Source organism: Monodelphis domestica, chromosome 4, assembly GCF_027887165.1.
Source record: "Monodelphis domestica isolate mMonDom1 chromosome 4, mMonDom1.pri, whole genome shotgun sequence".
In the NCBI taxonomy this organism is placed as follows: Eukaryota; Metazoa; Chordata; class Mammalia; order Didelphimorphia; family Didelphidae; genus Monodelphis; species Monodelphis domestica.
Window position 1 is genome coordinate 414,642,039 of NC_077230.1, and position 25,700 is coordinate 414,667,738.

A 25,700-nucleotide genomic window follows, 5' to 3' on the forward strand; every position below is an offset into this window, starting at 1 on the left:
TGCCTCAGCTAGGTGTATTGAGTTAAGAAGTATTAATTGGGATTGCTGAGTGGCTAAGTGTGTTGGGAATCAGGCTTGGGGAGGTCCTGGGTTCAATTTTGACTTCAGACACTTTCTAGCGCTGTGACCCTGGGTAAGTCACTTAACTCCCATTGCTTACTCCTATTCTGCGTTGGAACCGATATTTAGTATTGATTTTAAGGCAGAAGGTAAGGGTTTGAACAGTATTTATAAATCCTACTCTATGCCATGCTGCCCTTGAGGGAGCTTCCAGTCTAGGGGTGGGAGTGGGGGTGGGGAACACCGTCACAGCCAGCCTCTGGTGTCTCACAAACGCGAATTATTCTCCACCACCCACCAGAGGACCGTTGTGACGTCACCGTCACGCGAGGCTAGCCCCGCGAGCCCGACAGAAGTGAACCAGTTCACCCGGTGCCTGAGACGGAGCCGGGAGCCACGGCCAGAAGCTCGGCCCCAGACTTTTCCCAAAAGGACCGATTGGTCTCGGGTGGATTCGAACTTGCGAACTGAAAGCCCCCCGAGGGCGGGGGAGGTGGGGGACGGAAGAGGTGGTGGTGGTAGAGGAAAAGGAGCCAGAGGACGAAGGAGGGGGCCCTTCGGAAGCCGGAGGCGCATCCGCGGGGCGGGGCGGACTGGGTAGGGGAGTGGGCGGAGGCACCCTGGAACTGAGGAGCGACGCCCACCTACGGGGGCGGGGGAGCTGCGGTGAGCGGAGCTCGCTCTTAGAGGCCTCCACTGAGTTTGCGCAAGGCTTCTAGTCCTCCCCTCGCTTACAGGGTTGAGCCACACGTAGTCAGCCTAGCGCCTCTGCGCGTGACGTCACCATCGTCCCCGTCCCTCCCCCCGACGTCCCCCTACGTCCCCGCCGCGTCGCTTGGGTCGGGCTGGCCGCGGGTGCTGCCGCCATTTTGCTCTCGCTGAGCTGAGGCGGCTGCTTTCCCGAAGTCCGCTAGTACCCGGAGTAGGAGAGACACGCGAGGCCCTCGCCGCGGGCGGAAACCCCTTGTCGCCGCCGCCTCCTCCGCCATCATGCCGTCGTCGCCGCTGCGAGTGGCCGTGGTGTGTTCGAGTAACCAGAACCGGAGCATGGAGGCGCACAACATCCTCAGGTAGCCTTGTTAGGGCCTCTGCCCCTGCCCCTGCCCCCCACCCCCCGGAACCAACCGCCGCCCTCTCCCTCCCCCCCAACGGGTCTTTGGGCCCACTGCCTCCCCCTTCGCTCAGACAACTGGGGAGGGTGACTATTGGCCTAAAGCTGGGCACTCCTCTGAAGAGTGGGTGGTGGGTCCTCCCAAACCCCAACGCCTCCACTTGTCTCCGAGGCCTTCGGACCTTCCTCCTTCGGATGTGGACAGGCCCAAGGGTGTGTAGTTGTGGGCCGCTTTAGTTCCCCTCTCCCCGCCTTCCCCCTTCCCAGAGCGGGATGGGTGATTGGGGGATCGATCACTTTAGTCTCGGGTTGGCCAGAAGAGAGCAAGTCCACCCCTTTCAATTTCAGTCCCTGCGTCTGCCCATAAGTATCGATTAAACGCTGTGTGCTCGGCGCCGGACTGAGCGCTGGAGATACCAAGAAAGGCAAAAAACAGCGTCCCCAGCTAGGCGCCCGAGGGACACGCAGTCTAATGGGGGAAGTCCACAAGCCAATTACTATTATTACTGTGCACAAACTAGACAGACGACAGAATTAAGGGGGAAGAGTTCCTCTGGAACGTAGGATTTAGCTCAGACTGTGGGAAGAACACACAAAACCTGTTGGTCCCAGCCCTCCAGGAACTCGATGGCCATATGTGAACACTTAGGAACAAACAGGCTAAAGCCAGGATAAATTGTAATTCTCAGAGGGACAGCATTAGAATGAAAGGGGAACAAGAAGCTGAGGTTGAAGCTGGGACTCCAGAGAAGCTTTTTCTAACCTAAAGTGGTGGGTTTTTGTTTTAGGGTGGGGAATTGCCACATTTCTTGTTAGGAAGTCTGAAATTGGTCTTTAAGGATCTAGGTTTATTAGAATGTAAGCTCCTTGAGGGCAGGGACTGTTGTCTTGCTAGTATTTATATTTCCAACGTTTAGCACAGAGCCTGACCACTTAACTAGTCTTGTTGACTTTTAGGCCAGGTTCTGGCTCTTTTTGGAATAGCACACTGTGCCCCTCCCTCCCAGAGTAAGTGCTTAAATATGAGAACTCTTAAACTTTTTTTTGTCTCCGACCCCTTCTCAGATGAATATTTTTAAGTGCATCAAAAAAAGTCAGAGTTACAAATTGTATTGATTCACTGTAATGAAAATATTTTTCAGAAATGAAGACTTGAGGTTAAGAACCCCTAACTTCATAAATGTTTGTGACCCACTGCGAGCCCTGGGCAAATCACTTCATCTTTGGGGGAGGGTTCAGTGAGGCATCAGATATTAAAAGGGGGTTGGGAAAGGCTTCTGACAGAAGGTGCGATTTTAGCTGGGATTCAAAGGAAGCCAGGGAGGGCAGGAGATGGAGATAATTCCAGCCCCTGAAAGCTGGGAGGACCAGTGTCATTGGATCCCACTTGGGGGGGGAGGAGAAGTAAAGTGTAAAAATACTGGAAAGGTAGATAGAAGTGAGGTTAGGAGGGTGGCATTCTAAGATGGGCAATGGCAGAAATAAAGGTTTTCCATTTGCATTAGTAAAGGTAGCTTGCTTCCTTACTGTCATTTCACAGTACAGATAGTAGAATCACAAGTCATTATTTTAAAATAACAGCAATGATAAAACCAACTACCAATCCAAAAAATGTAAACAAAAAGGGGGATCATGGAGGATTAAGAACTGACTTTGAGAGTTTATAAGCCCTGGATCCAAGATTTGTCCCTGACATTCATTATATGGATTAGGCTTACCTCTCCAGTGCCATACATCCCTCTGTAAGATTTGTTTATAGAGAAGGGTTACCAGCTGAAAGGGGAAAATTTCCATACAAGGAGTCCTGGGCACTCAAGATTCATTGAACTGGGAATATAAAGACAACTAAGAAACAGACCTGGCTTTAATGGCATTGGGATCCTGCTTGCAAGACTGGGAAACCCCTGAGAGCCACAGAATGCTGCAGATGATGGAGAATCCTAGACCAAAGCTAGGGATTCTAGGGCCTGGAGCTCAGGAGGGAATCCCATTGATCTGGGGTTGGGAGACTAAAAGGTGGAAAACCATTTTAGGGGAAAAGCAAGTCCATGACTTTGGCTGGAATTTTGGAGTGTTTAGTGAAGGAGGGGGAGTCATGTGAAAGAAACTAGGTAGGAGCCAGATGGTTGTAAAAGGCCTAGGTTGAAAAATAAAAACCCACACTAACTTTTAGAATCTGAATTTAACTTTCTTAAAACGTTCTTTTGTTAAATTTTATATGTAACATTTTTTGCATTTTCAGGTTCTTTATACAAAGTAAACTTTATGTAATTATTTCATTCTTTTCCAACTGTGGCATATCAAGTGATGGTTATTGGGAGAAATTTGTATTCATATTTGGGATTCCTATTAACATTTTTAGTTTCAGCCAGATCCACGTGCTGCCTTTTTAATAAAAATTGAATACAAGTTGGATACAGTTTCTTCTTGTAAATATTTTTAGCAAGTGAACTTGTGGTTTCATGAGCATGGGAGAAGAAACTCCCTCTGTTGTAATTCTCCAGTGGGTGGGCTACTCTGTAACTCAGTGCCTTAGGGGTGCCAAGTAAATGTCATCATTTTTCTATTCACCCACCTTCTAGGGTAGGTTCTGAGTGCAGGCTTCCTGTCTGGCATTGCCACCAACACCCTCTGTACTTTGTTTATTCTATTTTACTTGTAGGAAAAAATTTTGCTTTAGAAACCTGTTCACAAAATAATTGGATGTTTTCCTTATTACAGAGAAGATTTTGGTATTATATTTTCTCACACTGTATTAGATCTGGAAGGAACCTGAGGGATGATCTCCTAGTTGTATCCACATAGGATTGAAAGTGTACTTTTTATTTACCTAAAAGAAAGCATTAGGGAATGGAAACTGCGCATGGGAGTCTAGAGGAACTAAGTATGAGTTTTCCTATTACAATTTCTTTTCTTTAAATTCTTACCTTCTCTCATAGAATCCAAATAAATGATGGTTCCTAGGCAGAACTGGGGTAAGGACTAAGCATTTAGGGTTAAGTGGCTTGCCCCAGGGTCATTCAGCTAGGAAGTGTCTGAGGTCACATTTGAACCCAAGACCTCCTTCTTGTCTCTAGACCTGATTCTATCCACTGAGCCAACTACCTGCTCCTGATTTGATGCCTTTTGTTATTAAATCAGTCTTGGGGAGAGACACTTCTTTTAGAAATAAAAAGTTAAACAAAAGAATTTAGAAATTCACTTTATGTTATCCTCCCAGAAATACAGGAGGGAAATGCCTAGAAAAAAAATTCAAATTTGTGGTCCTGAATTTGAAGTTGATTATCTGGTATAATTTTAGACACACGAATATAATTACATAAATGTTTGAATCTTGTTTTTGGAGAGTGGTTTAAATAATTTAAATTAGAAATTAAGAGTGGTATGTACAAGTCTTCTTGCAAATTGGTGGATTGTGTTCTTTAGAAGATAAAACTTTGGATCCTTTTCCCCTGGTACTGGCATTTCCAGCCCTTTTAGTTCTGGTCCCACCCTCTTTCCAGGCTAATGACTTCAAGCCACTCCTTGTGTCTCTATGGCTAGGCATCTTCCTGTTTCTCTGGACAAAACATCCATTTCCTGCCTCTGGATTTCTCTCTGGCCTGGATGAAGTTACTTAGTATTTCTCTTTTGTGTTTTCTTGCCTGGATACCTGGTTTCCCTTAATAGACTAGAAGCACTTTGGCCTCTGAGACTGTTTGCCTTTTCTCTGTATCCCTAGCACCTAGCATATGAGAAGAAATGAGCCTTATGCATCATTTTATTTTGTGCTTGCTTCTAGAAACTGCCTGTTGTCCTCTGCCTCAGTTTTTTATTGTATTTGTTTCCATTTCTGGAAGGACTCTGAAATCTCCAGCTAGTTGAAATCCTTTGGGTCCCAACTGAAATAGCCATCCTGTGATTGACTTCTAAGCTAAAGAATTTATTCCCTACTCAGTGTCATGCTTGATGTATCATTTTACCATGCACGCATAGAAGGCATTCTTTTTTGTTGAGTATTTGGATCTGGAGGTTAAATTGATTCAGAGACCCAGGTCCAAGTGTAGATGAAATTCTTTTGTGAATTTATTGGGATGTGACTTGTTGCCTCGGTGGATGAAGACCTCCCATTGGAGCCAATTATTTTGACTTAATTTAAGAACTCCCTTCTACAGGGATTGTTAGTTAATTTTTAAATTTAAAATCATGCTATTTTTCAGAATATGGTGAAAATGAAGATAGTTTTTGGTATTTGTAATGGCCCAGCACATTTTCTTTAATATAATATGTCTTAATCTGATGAATTGAATATTAGTAATTTTTTTAGTAACTATACAACATTTTGAGGAGAAAGAACTATATAGTAGCAGCAGTAGCTGTAGAAGTCTCAGACTAAAATTTTAGCTTGGATGGGGAAACTCAGATTAATCTATAAATTGGATAATATACAGTATATAGGGTTATAGTGGATTCAAAGGGCAAAGATTTCAAGGCAACCTGGTCCAACTTCTCATCCTTCATATTCTGGAGGAAGAGGACAGAGAACTTAAGGGACTTGCTTAAAATATCACTCTCTCAAGGTCGTATATGACACAGACCTGATTCCAATCCAGGTCTCTGACTCTAAATTCATTGTCTCAGTTTTGCACTGTGCTGATTAGTTAATGTAAGAGTTCTAGAGAAAGAGGATAACTCTGCTAAAGCTTGGCAGAATGGGAGCTGTGTCAAATCTCTTCCTAAATTGGATTTTTGAGTATTCTTAAGAGTTGTTGGTGATCATGTCACCTTGTTTGGAAGGGCCAGGTTTACTTTTGTGCCTTTTTTCAAATTGTGCTGATGTTAAATGAAAACCCTATTTTATTCAAGTTCTAGTCATAAGGAGTTTGCAAAAGATTTAGCCTACTGTGCTCTAGGAATGTGAAATCTAGATAAAACTCAAAGATTAACATAGTTAATGTTTTTTATCTTAACATTATTACAGGACAATTTAAAATATTATCACTTAAAATTTTCCCATGTATAAACAGAGAGAGAGAGAGAGAGAGAGAGAGAGAGAGAGAGAGAGAGAGAGAGAGAGAGAGAGAGAGAGAGAGAGAGAGAGAGAATGATGCAATAATTTAGTAAAACACATGGAAAAAGTCTGATTTTAGATGATGATTCTGATTTTAGTGCACATCCGTAGTTTACCCCACCTCATTCTGGTCAGGGAGAGGAGTTTGGGGATGGAGAGGGCAAAGACTAGAAGGTGGAGACTAGGGTTTCTATCACTTGACTTTATTATAAAAGCCATTATTTCCCAGGATGACTATTCTAGCCATCTTAAATGTGATCTTACATCATTTGATTTGTCAAATCATTCAGTAATTGAAAATATTTGGCTAGAGGAAATAGTCTCTTCCCTTTTATATTTATTTATATTCCCTTTTATATTTCTCCATCCATCAGAAATGTTATAATGCTCAATTGTTCTTTGCAAATGACATTCTATCCAACTTTCACATGCTGTCACATATAAATTTGCATCATTGTATAAAATTGGGAGCTTATTCTTCCACAAATGCCAAATAGCTATTTTGTCACTGGAAAATTTCTTTGGTTTAAAGAGATGGAAAAAGAAATTGCAGTTTCTCACATCTCAGCATAAAGAATACTGGGTTTTTGAATTATAGGTTCTTCATGATTTAGTCTTTTTTAGATTATCCAAACTAACCCACCCATAGGATTCTCTACTGTTAGAATCTTTTCCCCAACTATTGAATGGAGTCATAAATACTAACAAATACTAACAAAATGGGAAGATACTTGATGGCATCAAAAATTTTTTCTTTACAGAGTTTTGGGAGATATATGAATTATGAATGTTAATGTTCATTTTAATTTGCATGTTACCCACATTTCAGTAAGTGAAAATTATTTTTTTAAATGCAAATTCTTCAGTGTAGTCCAGAGGTACCAAACATGAGGGGAATTGGGAAATGTTTAACAAGATAAATAAAAAGAAACAATCCTGGATAATGGCATTTTGCAGTTTTCTTAGACTGGATGCTACAGTTATAGATTGCTTTAGAAGGAAAAACAGTTGGTTTTGAGTTCCTAGAGGTGTGCAGGGTTTTATTTGTTTGGTTTGTTTTTGCTTGCAGTCTGACAAATTTCTGCCTCAGATCGCATATTATACTACACATGCTTTTAAGCAAAAAATGCAAATATAAGATTTTTTAAAATAAAGAATTGATTATATTTCAAAAGGATATACTGTATACTATATGTATACAAACTCAAATTGAAGCTGTGCATAAAGATCCTGGTAGCTGCATCTTGACTTAGAAAATCTGATGTTAACATTTCTCTATACTGTATTTTTATTCAATGTGTTAAATATTTCCCATCGACAATTTTATCTGGTTCAGGTGTTCTGGAAAGGTGTTTTTATTGATTCTTTAGCTTTGCAAAATTCTTTTAGTGCCCTCCCCTTCCCCCCCTTCCTTACTATAGTACTTCCAAACCCATATCTCCTTTATTTGGGTATTCCTTCTTTTGGTACAGATTGAGACCCATCATTGTTTCTTTTTTTGGTCTACATTTTCCTGTAGACCTTCTATAGGGGCTTCTAACAGATAAGCATGAGACCTTTACAAACCTCTGATACACTTAAGATTTTGTCAGGTTAGGGAGAAAAATGATTTACACCTTCAGAGCTTTAGCTTATTTATAAAGGGAAGTCAAGGGGGCAGCTGGGTAGCTCAGTGAATTTAGAGCCAGGCCTAGATTCAAATCTGTTCTCAGACATTCCCAGCTGTGTGACCCTGGACAAGTCACTTAACCCCCATTGCCTAGCCCTTACCACTCTTTTGCCTTGGAACCAATACACAGTATTGATTCCAAGATGGAAGGTAAGGGGGTTAAAAAATAAATAAATAAAGTGAAGTCGATATGAACTTCTGTGACTTATTGCACATGATACATATTGAGGTGGGCCCAGGGAGAAGAATGGATGATTGGACTCAGAAGACTTAATTCCAGATTTTGATGGTCTTATTCTCTTGTATAAATACAAATATTTCTCTGGCTCTTCCTGGTTTCCATCTGCAAATTGAGGGTATTAGGCTAAATTTTTAAGGTGTCTTGTATAGTTTAATGTTTGTGTCCAGATGTCACCCTCCATCATACAGTGTTCTGAAGTATTCTTTCCAATTCCCTGCTGTCCTGAAGCCTTTCTCTCATAGAGAAAAACTTTTGGCCCACTCCATAAGGTGAATACTCTTTAGTCTGACATTTAACAACCTTTGAATTTGACTATGATCCAATTTTACATCTTCATCTTACACTACTGCCCTTTTTTGAACTCCATCTTCCAGGCAAACTGCTACAGACATACCCTAAGTAGCATTTCCCCCGCCAACCCAGTTTCTCAGTAATACCATTATAAACCAAATTTTATTGTGATGGTTGCTCAAGTCACAAATAGGGACATGGGTGACAATATAAACAAATTATCACTATATCATTTTGTGGGACCAGTTATAGTAATAATTTTTTTCAGATTTATCCTGTTCTTTCCTCTATCTCTGTAACTTCTAATTCTATCCAAAAAACTTTATTTTTTTTAACCTAAATCTTGTTGAAAGTCAGACACTACTTCCCCTCTGAAACTTTTCTGAATCCCCTTAGCTAAAAACTCCTTCAGCTCTTTAAATCTCTCACATCTCATTTCCAATGTACATACAAAATTCTGAGTTATCTTAATAGTTGTGTTCTGATTTTGGCTTCTTTCTATTCATCTTTGCAGTACTTGTATTAGGCTATGAGATTTGACTGACTTGTCAGATCTTGAATACTGCATTTAAACAAAGGGGTACTGCCAGTTTGTGGTCATTGTGCACCTTGTTAATGGGTATTTTATTAGAACTGTAATAGCACATTTTATATAAATAACCTTTAACAACTTCTTTGTACTCTTGACTACTCAGATTGATCCCAGAAAGAGAATCATGTTTAGTTTGAAGCTGAAGAAACCAGGTAGGAAAAGGGTTTGGACAAGAGCCAAGGGGTTTGGAGTGTATATTTTGGATAAAGGGCCAGAGCTAGGAAGGAATTGGTTAAAGTTATTCACAAGTATTGATGATAATTCATCTGGGTCTTCAGAGAACTCTAGATTATCCAGATAAGGGTGTGTGAGGTAAATGGTGAGGTAGATTAGGGCACGGTCATAGTTTTTCTTAAGATAAAATGTTGACACTAATACTTAAACTTCTTCATTGGATCTAGGATTTGATCATAAAACCTTGATTCGAAAGTGCAAAGTTTATTAGCTTTGTGGTATTTATTCCTTTTGTGAGCAGCCTTTCCTAATTAGCCTATCATTTCCTTCCTCATTTGTGTTATCAAACTTAACTGCTTCTCATGTCTTTCCCTTGCATTGTTTCTCTACCTTCTATCCAAGAAAGAATATTGAATATTCACTTAGCTCTTAATATATTAATTTAAAAAATGTTGTTTGCTTTATACAAGGCCCTGTGCTCCCCAACTGGTAAGTAACCTGGTCATAGGCAGGGTCAGTTTCTGAAGTGTCTACATAAGTGAATTCTGTCCCATTTTATCTAGGTGCAGTGTGAGATGATTGGTTTTGGTTAGTTTAGATTTTATTTTAATGTATGCTCTGGAATTTTATATTTTAAAAGTTCAAATAATTTCCATTTAGATTGGAAGCTTCTGTGGGTAAATTAAAGATCGACATTTACATGCCAAATACATTTATAATTATTGTCCTTTAATGTGGTTGGTACTTTCACATTATTTGCATCTTAATGTATGAAATATCATTGGTTAATGAATGCAGTTCTTGCTTGGGGTAAAATCATTTGGATTGGCATCCACATCAGTGAGATCTATCTTTGAAGCTTCTCACTATTGATTGCCATTCATACAATGACTTCTTTTTCTTTTCCTTTCTTATAAGACTATATGAAATGACTTATCCCACATTCTAAATAGATTTCATAGATTAACTGAATGCATCTTTGGATATATGACAATATAGAGCTTTCATTTGTTCTTGCTCACGTGGTTCGTATCCATATTATTATCTCTTGCCTAGACTGTTCAACATTGGTCTCCCTGCCTTCAGTCCACTCCCAGATTCCTCTTTGTCAAATTGATATGCCTTAAAGCACAGATTCCATTTGTTCTTTATTGCCTCTAGAATCAAAATGCAAATCCTCACTGTTTGCTTGTAAAGCTGATCCCAGTCTGGCTTCGGTTCCCCTTTCTAGGCATTTGCAGCTAATTTTCCACACAGTGTCCCAGCCAAACTCACTTTTCTGTTTCTTGTACCTGGCCTTTCCCTCTTCCCTGCTTTTGCCCAGGCCTGGAATGTGCTGCATTCTTACCATCATTTTGTAGTTCTGTGTGCATGTTGTTCCAAAGAGAGAGTAAACTCCTTGAGGGCTTGGGACAGTTTTATTTTTGTATCCTCAGCATTTGCCACCTAAGCCCATAGCAGGAATTTAAATTATCATTTTCCTTTGGTTTGTTTATGGAATTTGGGGGCATATATTCCTGAAAAGATTCTGGAAACATAATATTTTATTTGATGAATAGAAAAGTTTCTTCCACATAGCAGATTAACAAAATACTTATAAATGGTCTCTAAATTCAAGTGTATACTCCTCAAAGGTCAGGTAAAACACTGACAGATTAGCTATAGTAATAAAATCAAATGTTATAAGTCTGAAAGAGAAAGATAATTAAGTTCTGGAGAAGGACCATTTTCTATGGGGGTTTGGGTGTGTTAGGTGAGAAAAGAATGGGAATGTAAGATTCCTTGTTAATAGTAGTTAACAGTAAGGTACAAGGGCAGCTAGGTGGCTCACTGGATAGAGAGCTGGGCCTAGGGATGGGAGGTTCTGGGTTCAAATATGGCCTCAGACACTCATAGCTGTGTGACCCTGAGCAGGTTATTTAATCTCTGTCTTGCCATTAGCACTCTTCTGTCTTGGAACCAATTTAGTATTGGTTCTAAGATGGAAGGTAAGGGTTTGGAAAAAAAGAGTAAGGTACAACTCCTGATTGCATTATTGCTTTTGGTAGATGACATGTCTTATCACATGGCACTTGAATTGGATCTTAAAATGATAATTTTGTTCATTTAAGAACATCTTGTTTTTATTTTTCTCTCTTGCTTTTTATTTATTTGTTTGAGGGTGGTGAAAAGTTGTGCTTTTGGCTTGCCCTTGTACATGATATAGACAGCCCAGCTCTCTTGATTCACATCAACAGCATGTAAACTCCAGGAAGTGGGTAGCTTGTGGACATATAGCTATCACCTGAACAAGTAATGGAAGACTGGACACTAATCTTTTAATGTGTTACGGTTCTTTTTGTAGTTCTTAGAGATGATGTGCTCATCATCGCTGATTTGGTGCTGTTTTCCCCAATGTGGACTCTTGGAGAGTCTATTGTATTATTTAGGGGAGGAGAGGTGTTGATTCTCTATAATATACCTTTCCTTGTATCTATAACATACTACTTTTTCCAGCCTTGGAGGTCAAACTTTTAAAGTTTGGTTGAGGTCCTGAACCAAAAAGGTGGTGGTTTATAGTAGATAAGAACTATTTTAAGAAGGGGCATAAAGATGCACCCCTCCCCCCATATATAAATAAATAAAATTATGAGTTTTGAGTAGATTTCTTTACCTAAATAGGTACTAGAGAGTTGTTGGGTCATCCCTCAATCACTGGTTCTTGACTAGTAAAAAGAAAGATTTTCAGAACCCCTTGATAAGGGCCTTAATGTTTCCTTATTCACAGAGAGTGGGACTAGATAGCTTTGGGCTGGTACTTTTACCTCTATGGACATCACTTTCTTCATCTGTAAAATGAGGCAGGATTGGGAGATCCCTTCAAGCTTCTAATAGAATGATCCTACTGTTATGGTTTTTTCTAATGATGCTTTTTCATGGTTATGATTCTGAAGTGATACTTAAAAATACATTTCTTTCTTTTTGAAACCCTTACCTTCTGTCTTGGAGTCAATACTATGTATTGGGTCCAAGGCAGAAAAGTGGTAAGGACTAGGCAATGGGGGTTAAGTGACTTGCCCAGGGTCACACAGCTGGGAAGTGTCTGAGGCCAGATTTGAACCTAGGACCTCCCATCTCTAGGCCTGACTCTTAATCCACTGAGCCACCCAGTTGCTGGGGTTTTGGTTTTAAAAGATTGTTCTATTACAAAAATTAATAATGTGGAAATAGGATTTGAATGATAATATGTTTAGCCCAGAGAATTGCTTGTCACTCTGGTAGGAGTGAAGAGGGAGAACAGGAGTTATGTAACCTTGGAAAAATATTAAAAAATAAAATTATATCCATATTAAAAAAAATACATTTCAGAAAATGTCAGAAAGACAACAATTCTAGATTGAAGAATGTGGAGAGAGAGAGCTAGGCCTGGGGATGAGAGGTCCTAGATTCAAATCAAATGTGGCCTCCGAAACTTCCTGACTGTGGTCTTGGGCAAGTCACTTAACCCTTTTGCCTAGCCCTTAGTAAGAAAAAGTTAGGTTTAAAAAAAAAAGCCCCAAAAAGGTACATTTCATGTAGACTGACTAGTGTCTGAGACCTTTAGAACTTCAAAAATAAATTTGTCAATTTTGCTAATAACATGATATATAATTTCTGAGTTGTAACAAAGCCATTTTAGCATTGAAATTTATAGTAATTTGAATTTAGTAGTAATTTGAGCAAGTGCTCCAGGGGCAGGTGGCTTTGTCTTAAATTACTTTAAAAAATAGCATCAGATTATTAAATATGCTTTGCAGACTCCAAGATCAAATTGCACAAGTAACCAAAATAACATTTCAGAAACTTTAGTTAAGGTGGAAAAGAACTTTTCAAAAAATTAAGTGATCAACTTTTGAAGTAGCGTTTCATGGCAAGCTTTTGAGCTAAACAGGTTTTTTTCCCCTGACTCAGAACTTGTTTAATTATCAGTTTAGTTGTCTTAAAATTATTTGGTTGTAGAAGAGAATGCAATAGTCATTGGCATTGCTGTCATTTTGTTGCGTTTGCATTAAAATGGAAAGGAGGCCTGGAAAAGCCACATAATAAAAAAGTATGAGCCCTTTGTATTCAAAGGATTTTGACAGGATGTTCATTAAAAGCAGCAATCCCTGAAAGGAAACAGGCTTAGAATCCATCCACCCATCCCCATATATACGAGAGATTTTAATAGTACCTTAAAATAGATTTTGGTTTGAGGTTGTAAAACATTCAAAATTTGCACTGGTTATGTCTTGATCTTAACATGAAGGAGGAGGGGGAGTGAAAGTATCCCCCAAGGTCTTCTTGGTATTACATATGGTGGCTCTAGGACATTTCTTTAATTGCTGTTATGTTTTTTAAAAATTGTCAACTTTGACTAAGTTTTTTTAGTAGCAGTTTTTAAAAAAGCCTTAGTGTTTCAGAAATGATTTAGAATGTGAAAATTAGAAGTTAAGAAATACAGTGAATCTGTTTAGGGAGGAGGAAAGCCTAACCTTGACGGCATTGTTTAGATTTTTCATAAAGGAAGTGACTTCATAAGACTACTTTGCTTTCTGAATTTTTTCACCTTGATATTTTGAAATTATTTTATATATCTCATAACATAATATTGAGCATTCATTACTTTATCTCTAGGCAAGTACACTAATAATTTTCCTTCCTCAATATTACTTGCCCCATCTAGATTAATGGAATTTTGAGTCAAGAGTTAATCTAATTAAAATCTTTTCTTTTTCTTGTGTCTTTCAGCAAACGAGGATTTAGTGTCAGATCCTTTGGAACAGGAACTCATGTGAAACTCCCAGGACCAGCACCAGACAAGCCGAATGTTTATGATTTCAAAACAACATATGATCAGATGTACAATGATCTTCTTAGGAAAGACAAAGAACTGTATCCCAGTGGAATGCCCTTTTAAAAAACCCAATATGGTCATCTTTGGAAGGTGTAATTCATTATAAGTTTTTAGGGAGGTATTCTACATGAAAAGGGAGGAGGACTTAGTACTCATTTTATATACCATGCTACAGTTAAATAGTGCATGCAATCTAAACATCTCCCTACCGTTTTTAAAAAACAGAGTAATATATTTAATTTTCAAAATTCCAAGTGATTAATCATTTCTTGGTGCTCTGTTGGATCTTTCCAATGTAAAAATCTAGTCCTGGAAATAGATAAATTGGGGGTTACTGACATGAAAGTAATTAAAACCATAATTATAGTAAAGCCTAAAATTTAGGCATGATATAAAACAATGTAGACTACCCAGGGGAAGAAAATGGAAATGCTTTTTACACTACTCTGTTCCTACTCGTTGCCTATCGTATTTGCTATATTGCTGAGAAGAGGCAGCAGGACAGAGTGGATGAGGGTGGAGGTGGACCTTGCTTTTTCAGCACATACTTGGCTGTGTGACCTCTGGTAAATCATTTAACTCTCATTGCCCCAGGCAAGTCTCAAACTATTACAGATGAGTTTTTGACTACTTTGGTGGTAGAAGAATCCACACTGTGAGTAGGCTACATTGATGAATCAGATCATAGATTCAGACCACTCCCAGCATTACTCCCTAACCCCATAGATAGTGTTTTTGCAGAGCCAGGGTTGTATAGTACACTGAGAAGAACCAGTACCACTGAGGAGAGGCTCAGTATGGGACCAAATTTGGCATGTTAGAAACAAACAGTATTGGTAGTAATCTCTTTTGGGGAAAACTTCATATGACTAGAAAAATTGGATTTGACCGGATCTAGGATTTTGCCTTCATGTGAAAATCAAAAAATGGGTTTTAAGAAGATTTTATGAGGATAGCATGAAGACTTAGTAGTCCTTACCTTTTATCTTAGAATCAATACTATGTATTGGTTCTAAGGCAGTAAGGGCTAGGCAATGGGGGTTAAGTGACTTGCCCATATATTTGAGGAAGTGTCTAAGGCAGGATTTGAGCCTAGGACTTCCTCATTTCCAGGCCTGTCCATTATCCACTGAGCCAGGTACCTAGCTGACCTAACTTGATAATTATTAGCTATCTGACCTCCAGCATTAACAGATTTTGGCTCAGTCATTTTTGTACCATCCTTGACTATTACCCGATTTTCTGAGCCATGTTAAAGAGATGGGGCCTAAACTTTTGGGGAAAAATTTAGCCAAAACTATGGAAATAGAAATTTTTCATCTTTTGACATCGGAGCTATTGTTGTCTTTGGATGAATTAAAAATGTTTTCTACTTGTATGTAGGTTACTTAGGTGGCTGAGAGTATGTCCTTGAAGGTCGTTGTAGCTAAAGTGTTAAATTGGAGCACCGCACGATTCTGGGGTTTGTTTGCATCTTGCCCTCTCCTCTACCTGCCTTCCCTTCCTTTATTTAATCTGGTTTGGTTTTTGCTTGATTATTATTTTTTTTAAGGTACACAGCTCATTCACCAGTGCAACGTAACTAGATCTGATGTTATGTTGGCAACATCCACATGGGTTATTCTGCATAACGTGGTGTTTCCATTATGCAGTGACAAGAGGAAAATCAATCTTTGACACAGGCTGTAGAGCCATGTGGCGGTAATTCCTTTTTGAAACTTGGCATCTTGAGCATGGTCATCACTGAATACACACACTCTGGACTACCCAACATCCTTGGGGCAAGAGGGGCGTATCTTCAAGTCATCATTTATTTCCCATGTAACTGGAAGCAGCATTCCGTTTGCCATATTTCTTCATCTTAGTTGGCAAATTAGTTGTGAATAATACATATGCTCATTCTGGTCTTGCTATGTCCCTTTGGCACGATAGATGGCATTGATTATAAAACTTTCTTTTAGAGAATTTTATTTTTGGGGCAAGGATTTTTCATAAACTGAGCTCTAACTTTAGCTGTAGGTATTATTAGTAGCTTATATTCTGTGGCAATAAGCCCATTTTTATATTCCACCTTTTTAAGGAATGGAACACCAAAATTTTAAGATGCCTCCTATCAGTTCCAAATAGATGTAAATTGAACTCATCTCATTTAAATTTAATATTAAGAACAAATTAAATCAGAAGACAAAAGTTGAACCAAAATAGCTTATATTTGAATCAATACATTTTTTTTAAAAGGCCAAAACTTAGTTATTGTCCCATTTGGGTGGGAGGAAGAGGAGTGGTGGTGGGTGGTTGCTGCTTTATGATGACTGAATGGAGACTTCTCCAGTTCCAAGGTACCCTCTTATGCTATCCCAAGGGGAAGTGCTTGATAACCAGGAAGATATGATCATAGGGGTTTTCAAATTGGGGAATCTTGCTGGAAATTGAGCTCTTTCTAGGTGATGGTGGGGTGTGTATGTGTGGGAGGGGTCTCCATAAATGAAGAACCAGACTGTCCCAGAAGAGTAGGATAGGACCACACACTAAAAGCAGAGTAGAGGAGTGCAAGGAAAGACTTGGGGAGGAGGTGGGAATACTAATTGGCTATGTGACCACTGGCAAGTCCTTTCTGGGTCTCAGTTTCCTCATCTGTAAACAGGGAGGGAGTTGGATTAATTATGTGACCACTGGCAAGTCCTTGCTCTCTGTATACAAAGAGGAGGAGGGGAGGGAGTTGGATAAGCTTTCTCCACGGTCCCTTCCATCTCAAATTCTATGCTTCTGAGAGTAGTAGGACAATGGGGATGATTGATGGTCATAGGCCTGGACCACTGCTACAAAATTGGCCTGTGTGGGAGCCTGCTATCTACAGTAGGTAAAGATATGGGTCACAGTGACTCTCTTAGGTAATCAGGTCCTAGTGGTGCTACTGTCACTGGCTGAATCCTCCTTGGGCTCCAGTAATGTGTCCATTGATTCACCTTTCCTCTGAAGTGGGATTTCTGGTCTCTTCGGGGTGGGTAGGAGGAAAAGGGCAAGACTGGGCTTGATAAGATACCTTATTTTTGGTATTTGGTGAGAGGTTTTGACTAAACCGCTCTCAAGTACATCCTTTGACCCAGTCAAGCAAGTGACATCTCTTCGAAAAGAATTCATTCCAGCCCTTGGTGAGATGCTGCAGAGGCGAACGTCAGTCTGAGGTGGCATGGGGGAAGCGGCAGAGGTAAACCAAGCAAAGCAAAAAAGCCCAGACCAAGATGAAAAGCGGATTAGGAATGGCAAGGTGTGTGACAGTCACTAAGACTGAGAGGGCCCAAAAAAGCTTCCCAGAGTGATCCTGATAGATTCACTGCACATGGGGTTCATGGTCCAATTGTGACACAGCTGCAGCCTCTCCCCAGCCCTCCCCCTTTTTAAATTTTAAAGGAGAAGGGAAGAAACAGGGTCAAAAAATTAAATGGGCCAAGTAAGATGATGGAATTGGAAGTTTTCTTTTTTTTTTTTCAACCAAGATTAGTGAAATAAAGTACATCCAACCCAGCATTCACCTGATGAAGCAGCAGGCCCACAGTTACCTTCCTCAGAGGATGCTGACATGTAGAGAGAGCAGCCATAAACAAAGAACAGTTCAGTATGTATGTGATTAGTGAATGAATTCCTGCCTGATTTGCCAGAAACTTTTCTTGTATGTGCTCATATTGTGATTTCAGTAGAAAATTGTCGTAGATATAGACACAAAATGAAATCAATTTTGATACTAATAATTTATTTCCTATTCTGCTAGAAGGCTTTGTCTTTATAGGGACAATTTAGACTCACAGAATTGAGGTCTTCTAGCTCCAAAAATTCAGCAGCAGGTTTCTTTTTTTTTGTTGTAAAATTTTTTTAAGTGGTATCTTTAGCTTTCATATCACAATTTGCAAATATTATCCCATGCCCTCACATTAAAACCTTTTCAACCTATAATAGCCTTTTAGCTTTTATATCAGTTTTCAGTTATACCCCTTCCCCTTAATTTGTCATTTTAATCTATATTATTTTGTTTCAAAGTTGATTTTTCCATATTTTGGGATGGGAGGAAGGAAGTGGGAGTTGCATTCAGTAGGGACAAGTAAGCAAATGGCTGAAGTGCAAATATTTGGCATTCAGTTTTAAGTCGAATTTTAGGATTTTTTTGGGTGAGGCAAGCTAGAGTGCATTATTAGGTTAAAATACGGCATTGCTAAAGAGTTGACATTTAGTGGTTTGCAACATATTTTAAAGCCTTACCTTTGATATCAGTATCAATTTTAAGACGAGTGGCAAGAACTATTGGTAATCCAGGTTAAGTTATTTGCCCAGGGTCACACTGGATGTGTCTGGGGCCAAATTTGAACCCAGGTCCTCCCAACTCCAGGCTTGACTTTCAATCCACTGGTGCTACATAGCTGCCTCACGACATACTTTACATTAATTAGAATCACTATGAAGTAAATACCAACTTCATTTTACAAATGAGAAAATAGGTTTAGAGGCTCAGTGCCCAGGCCCCCTACATAAAATCAGGGGATTATCATTTTAGAGTTTTAAAGGAGACCTTCAGAAGCCACAGAGACCTACCCATTTTTTTTTCCAGGTGAGGAAACTTGAGTTACAGAGGTTAAATGACTTGTCCAGGAGCCACATAACTAGTGTCTTAGGTGGGATTGGAACTCAAGTCCAAATTGAGGTCCACCTTGTCAGGCTTCCCCTGTGGTGACTTAATTGTACACTGAGCCATTAGGCTATAGCTTAAAATTATTTTTCCCTTATTGGCCCTTAAAAAGTGAAAGTGTTGACCCTCGACTTTCACAAATTTAAAATCATTTGAGTGTCCAGAGGTGAAGAGATAGCTCTCTCTTCAAGGCTTCCATAAGGACATTCTTGAATTTTCTTGTCTTCTTTTACTTCCTCATGCCTCACTTTAGTTATTCTCATAGCTTGTTGAGGATTGGGCTTCTTTTCAACTCTCTAAAAGGAACATTTAAAAAAAATTCCCTCTTTACATTTTGACAGTGTTCTTAAAGACAAATATTTGTTAGTTTTTATAGGCTTTAAGAGTTAAAATTCACAGCTTCCGATGATTCTGATGTTTTCAGCATCCAAACATATAAAGAGTGACCTTGGATAGTATGGCAACACTTCAATTCATAGCTGATTTCAAATATGTGAGAGGAAGAGTAATTAAAACCATAGCTCCCCTTCCTTAAAGAGAGTGGCTAGAGGCAGTTGGGATTAAGTAGATGGGCGATTTCCGCTGTGCCCTGGGAATCCAGAGATGGGTTTGCATGCCTTCTGTTTAACTTGGCTGGGTGGCCAAAGGCAATCCATTTCCTCTCTTCCTCTCTAAAATTCAGGTAATGATGATAATTTTCTTATTACCTGCTTCACAGAATTCCTGGATAGAAAATGCTTTGTAAAATGTGACATTTTAACGATGAATTATTAATAAAAATAATGCTGTCCATGCATAAGGATGGGGCCTGGACCTGTGATTTCCCTCATATGTGGAACTCCTGGGATTAAGAGGTGACCCCCTTCCCAGTGTTGGTCCAGGTCTCCTCTGCCACTTAGAGCTTTAAAGAGTTGCCTAGAACACAGAAGTTAAATGACTTGCCCAGGGTCACACTGCCCATTTGGTCAAATTCGAGTCTTAAGCCCAGAGCACCTCTGGAATGGAAGCCAGCTCTTTATGGGTCACATAGCCCATTTGGGTCAGGTTGTAGTCTTAAACTTGGATCATTTCTGATGTGGATGCCAGCTCTTTATCTTACTACTATACCTCCATCTAGCAGCAAATTACATAGAACGCTTGTTAACATTTTCAGCTTAATCTCACATCTCATTTGAGCCTCAACTCTGAGGTGGGCAGGAATTATACCTATTTTCGGATGAAGAAAAAATATGAAGGATTAAAGGGCTTTCCTAGGGTCGGATGGTGAGTAAGTGTCAGAGCGGGGACTAGGAATCCTAGCCCAGTTCTCTTTTTTCCTTTATTTTATAGTAAACAGAATTATAGTGAGAAGAATAGGTAAGACTTGACCATCTCCTCGGTTAGGGTAAGGGGAGAAATTGTCAGTAAGATGCAATAGCCAGTGTTAAATTATTGAAAATGAAGACAGCTTCCTCTGATGGATTAGGTGATTATGGAGGCAGTGATTGGTAGAAGTCCACTGGTGTCAATCTCCAGAGAAGTGGGGCCACTAATCCAGAGTACTACCTGCTTGACACCTACCTAGAATTAAAGTTCTCAATAGCCTAAAAACCAAAAAGTGTTTCAATAGCTATTTAAAACATAACAAGTTAATAGAATTAAAAAAAAAATAGTAGTTAGCACAAAATAAAAATAGCATTTTGAAATAAGCACTTAAGTCTTGTCTTCAAAAGAGAAATTGCCCATATGCTCACAGTTAATATTATTCCTAATAATGTACTTAGGATTTGAGAAACCTAATTATTCCTTTGTAATTAAAGTGGCCAAACTTTAAAACTACATAAAAGTATCTATTATAAGCAAACCCACATTAAATAATTTGAAAGCATACAAATGTACAGTTGGCTCACCTTACATAACCCGCATAGGTAAAATGTTAGTCCTTTGAAATGATATTCCATGCCCCAAATTTGTAGATTCTTTTTTTTTTAACAATACTTTTATTTCCTCTGCTGCGACTCCCAAACCCTTTCATGTAACAAACCTGAGGATGTTACACATCTGACAGCATCTCTTCACTTCTAACTCCAGAGAGTGATGATCACACCTTTACTTGAGTAGGGAGGCAGTTCATTATCCCTTGTCTGGGACTAAGGCTTTTAATCTTCTAACCCCATTATTTCAGGGCACATGGAAATGGGTTGTTGCCTTATGTTCACTACCTCAGCAGACACACCTAGTTGGGAGTGGAGGAAGAAAATTTTTTTATGGAGGGGAAAGGCATTGAATACATAAACAGGTTGCTCAGACGGGTTATCACTTCTTTTAGAGAACTCTAGTGACACTCTACAGCTCTATTGAGCAGTCTTAGTTTAGTAATCTTAGGCTTTCTTTTTAACCAAACAAATCCCATTTCCTCTTTTGTAAAGATGGTGTGTTAAGCTGTCATACTCATTGTTCATGAGTGATAAAGTGACTCAAATGGACTGAATCCGATGTTAATATTTCTGTAGAGGTTCTTTCTTCCATTCCTTCAATTAGACAACAAATTTTTCAGAATTTTAAAACCATAAATGGTATTCTGTTGCCAAATTCCATAATAATCTTTTCATAGCATCATATTCCTGCCTCATTTATATAAGGATTTGTTCCCTGGTCTTTATCACCATATGTAGAACTGGATAGACTTTTCCCCCATCCTGTACATGGGTTATCTTTTGAGAGTGCAGTTAATCAATTTTATAAATGAACAAATTTTAAAATTAGACTTAACAGTAAATTATGATTGATGCTTTGGCCATATTGTGTTCTCTTTAAAAGCATTAGAAAGTAGAATTCTAAATTTAATTTTCCAAAGCTGAGACCAAATTGTTTGGTTTAGTAGATTGTTGCTGCACATTTCCATCATTATTCTTGGTGATTAGTTGGGACTCAAAACTAGTTTATTGCAGGGAATAGTTTTGGCTAATTTACACTGACCCATCTAGGTGCTTTAGGGCACATTACTTAATACCTTCAAGCAGAGACTTAGTCCTAATTACAATTAATAAAGAATCCTGTAAAAATGCATACAAGTTAGGGAATTGTCATGCCAAATTGCAAAATCTCTTCCATGTTTTCTCTGAAAAACATTAGGTATAGTTTAGGTGCAGCTCTTAATGGCCCTGTTAGGTATGAAGGCAGATTGCTTTCCTAGGACACTAATAGGTTGGTGCTGGATCTTACACAGTTTGTAGTTTTGTTTTTTTTTTTTAAACTGGGGCCCCCAGCATCACACTTTCAATAATGAACAGAAAGAAGATCCTTTGAGGGTTCTAATATTCATCTGACCTGACCATCATAGAAATTCAGATGTTCCTACTAATGTCATAATTCCAGAAGCATTGCTACATTTGGAAATTATATTTTGTGTGCTCTCTGCAAAGAGTATCTTTGGAAAAAGTTTACACATTTCCTAAGATGCTTGTGTCCAGCCCACCTCAGGGGCAAGCACTGAGGCACTTTTTTGTGTGTTTTTATATTCTTAAGTCATTTTGGTCACTCAGAACAATTTTTTAATCACGTTATTACATTAGTAAGACTGCTAGAAATTAAAAAGATTATAAAAATGATCTGTGCCTAGTCATTTAGCATGTAGAATTAATATTGCCCAGAGAGCATTTTGGGATGGCCCCTGTCATCCTAGGTCCAAGGCTACACTGCTCTGATAGCCCTTTGCAATAGCAGTTTTTATTCTAGTGAAAAGTTCCATGTACACATCTCATTACTTGATTAGGGATTTTTGTAATTCTGCCACTTTGCTAGGAAAAGCATGGCTAGAAGTCCCCTGTGTTTGACTTCTCTGTATTAAAATTTTGACGACAATAAAGAACCATGCATTTTTGGTTCCAGATGTCATTGTACATGTCTTTCACGTCTCTTGTCTATAGTATCTCTTGGGCCATCATTTTTGTCCAGTTAGCAAATGGATGACTTTTTCCAGGCATTGCCTCTGACCTGTTTCTTTGGCAGGACATCTCATACCATCCTAAAGGGCCAATGCCATAAGTCTGTGGGTGTCATGCTCTGCAGTTCCTGGCATTTACTCATGCAGCTGCTTAGAAAAATATGTAGATCAGCCTACCTGAATTGTCTTTATGCTGTTCTTGGTAGATACTACTGCTCTGGGGCTTATAACTTCTAGGCAGTGATTCCCTAGTCATCTTGGCACAAATGAAATTTCAGTGATAATGTATATTTAGCCAAGTTTATGATGTCTGCAGCATAATTGCTATGGTTCAGTTTCATAATGTGGACCAATAATAATGCCCCAGTATATCTGTGACGGTGGGGAAAGCTTGCCCTTTGGGGGGATTGTCCCTTCCACACTCTTGGACCACTCTACCTTTTTTCCCCAGGCATATTTTGTGGATGACATTCCTTATCTCTTTCTGTATGCTTGTTTGGCTGTCATGTCTTATAGCCTGCTGAAAGCCCCCTGCCAATACCCCATCCACTACCCTAAAGGGAGCCTTTCGCCTCCATTTATGATATTTGACCAGTTTATAAGCTTTACAGTCTCTGGAAGGTGAAGGGTAAATGCTTCTTCCCTTTTCTAGACCTGCATGGAGAACAATCCTGCACTCTGCAACTTAGGCCACCCACTCACAGGCCTCAATGCGACAAAAGTATCTCTTGGGCATGTGGTGTAGCCAGTTTGGACAGCACTATCATCCGTTGGCCCAGTGTACATGTTTCCTGTGTAAGTCTATTTCCAGGTTACTTCATTAGGTTACACTGTACTTGGGAAGAGTGCACTCCTTGCTTGCTATATTGTGATTCTTTCCTTAAGCTGTGTCTGCTTTCATTGCCGCTGGAGTCCATTTCTCCCATGAGAATTGCATTTAATAAGTATTAAAGTTGTCTCTTACAAGAAGTTTCATCTTTACCACCTCCAGCCCCAGCGACATTTCACTTGAAGGGACAGGCGTTTTGGCCTCCGTTAGGATATAGTGACATTAACAGAAATGAGCAGGAAGAGTGAAACCATCTTTTCTCCCATGACTAAATACTCATAAATAATAAAACCAGGACAGGGGACAGACCATAGGGTTTGATTTATAGTCACCTTTTTATATGTCCAACATGTAACATGCTGCATGGAAAGCCAGGTGACCTGAGCTCTGACATCAGTATTCACAGGCTGCTTCTGAACTCTTATATGACCCACATCAACTCCTTTGCTACGAAAATGGATTTTGTGTTTATAAGTATACAGAGCACTAAATATGTGTGTATGCATACAGAACACAAACCCCCCAGCTAATATTCAATACTTAATGTTAGCATAGTGATTGGCAGGGAAAAAGGACAATCCTTTGTTCTTACCAACTATTCCATCCCTTGGAACAATCATGTAGTAAATAGCTTGAGAAAATGAGTTTTCCCTTCCCTCTGTTATTTGGGTGTGTTAGTTTCTCTTGGGTGAACATTTTTTAAACAGTCCCACCCTGTGTTATTTAAACAAATGCCCACATCAATAGTATATTTTTCAGCAATACCTAATGATTAATTTGAAAAGATCTGATGGGAGTCTAGCTCAGTTGCAGCATTTCAGCAGCCAAAGTCTTCGACTTAAATAGGGCCATCCTGCTTTCAAAGCTCTGTTCCATGTTCACAGACAGACTAGACACGAGTAAGAAGAATAAAAACTCAGCTGGTTCTTTTGGTTTCAGTGTATGACCTTTTTCATGGAGTACAATAGCTGTCTGGGGGCTGACCTCTTAGAACTATACAGTTGTCATTCCTTCTCAAAAATAAATTGTTGGAATACTGTGATTGCCCTGGGAAGTTTACGTATCATCCTCCACTTAATTTCATAACAGCATGTTAGCACAACAGGTGGAGATATGAAAATGTAGCAGAGGGAATGAAGGAAATGATTGTCAAATGAAACACAAGTCTAGCTACCAAGAAGAGACTCCCCCAAATGGCATCCAACTCATTTCTATAGGAAGTACTCAAAAGATTGCAGGTTCTTGCTCAAGAATCAACCAGCTTATTTTCTTCACTGTAGATAAATGAATCTCATTTGTGAATCTATTAAAGTTGTTAAAAAATATTTTCTATTCAAAATATCTGAAGTCAAGCTTCATTTATATTGTAATGGCTAGTCTTTGAAAGCTCATGCTTATAGCCTTTTAAAATTCAGTGAAGAGGCCGTGGTACTGTAAAGCAATTTTACCAGTCTGATAAATGATTCCCTATTAATTTGTAATCTTTATCTATGCTCAAATATATTTCAAACATGAATAATTTAAGGGTATGTGTATGTATGTGAGTAAGCTGCAGCATGAACTGGTGGAGGGAGCCTTAAGGTTTCTAGTCAGAATCTACATTCAAATCCTGGCCTTGCTATTTTGTGACCTTTGTGCCCATTGGCAATGAACTAATCATCACTGGCTTTCAGTTTACTTATTATGGAAGGGAGGGGCTGGATATTCTTTAGGGAAGCTCTGTAGTTCTAAATCTTAAGATCCTTGGCCCATGTGCTTGCAATGTTCTTAGCTTGTATGATGCAGAGTTAGGTAAAGATTTAAAGCTTTTTAAATTGAGTAAACACAGAAGACGATGGCATTCAATTCTTGTATCACATGGACAAAAAATTATGATGTCTGCCTTTTTGGTGGTAGAGAGATATGGGGAGACTGCTTCCAAATTGATACTGTATTGCACATAAAAATTTGAAGCAATTATGGGGGAAAGTTAAGTTCCATCATAATAATTGAGTCCCCAAATTACATTTAACTTAGTCTTTAACTTCTGGGGCTCATGTGAGTACCTGAAATTATTTGAATTCACTTTGTTATACTTCTTTAGAATTAATTAGCCACAGTGGAGTGGATAATATAAAAATTGGATGCCAAAAGCAATTTGATTAGTAACTGAGGCTGCCAAGGGTTGAATAAGTCTTCTCTGTGGGCCAATTAATGTAACTTTAGATTCTCTGCTCACAGATTGT

General features: G+C 39.2%; 1 protein-coding gene across 1 annotated transcript in view; it reads left to right on the forward strand.

Moving 5' to 3' along the window:
- The first annotated feature begins 389 nt into the window (after positions 1–389).
- SSU72 (SSU72 homolog, RNA polymerase II CTD phosphatase) overlaps positions 390–25,700 on the forward strand; it is a 42,411-nt gene continuing 17,100 nt past the window's right edge. Inside the window, exons 1-2 of the mRNA XM_001362823.5 lie at positions 390–1,130; positions 13,938–14,081. Of these exons, the coding sequence (XP_001362860.1) occupies positions 1,051–1,130; positions 13,938–14,081 (224 nt within the window). The 5' untranslated portion in view covers positions 390–1,050. The remainder of the gene's footprint in view (positions 1,131–13,937; positions 14,082–25,700) is intronic.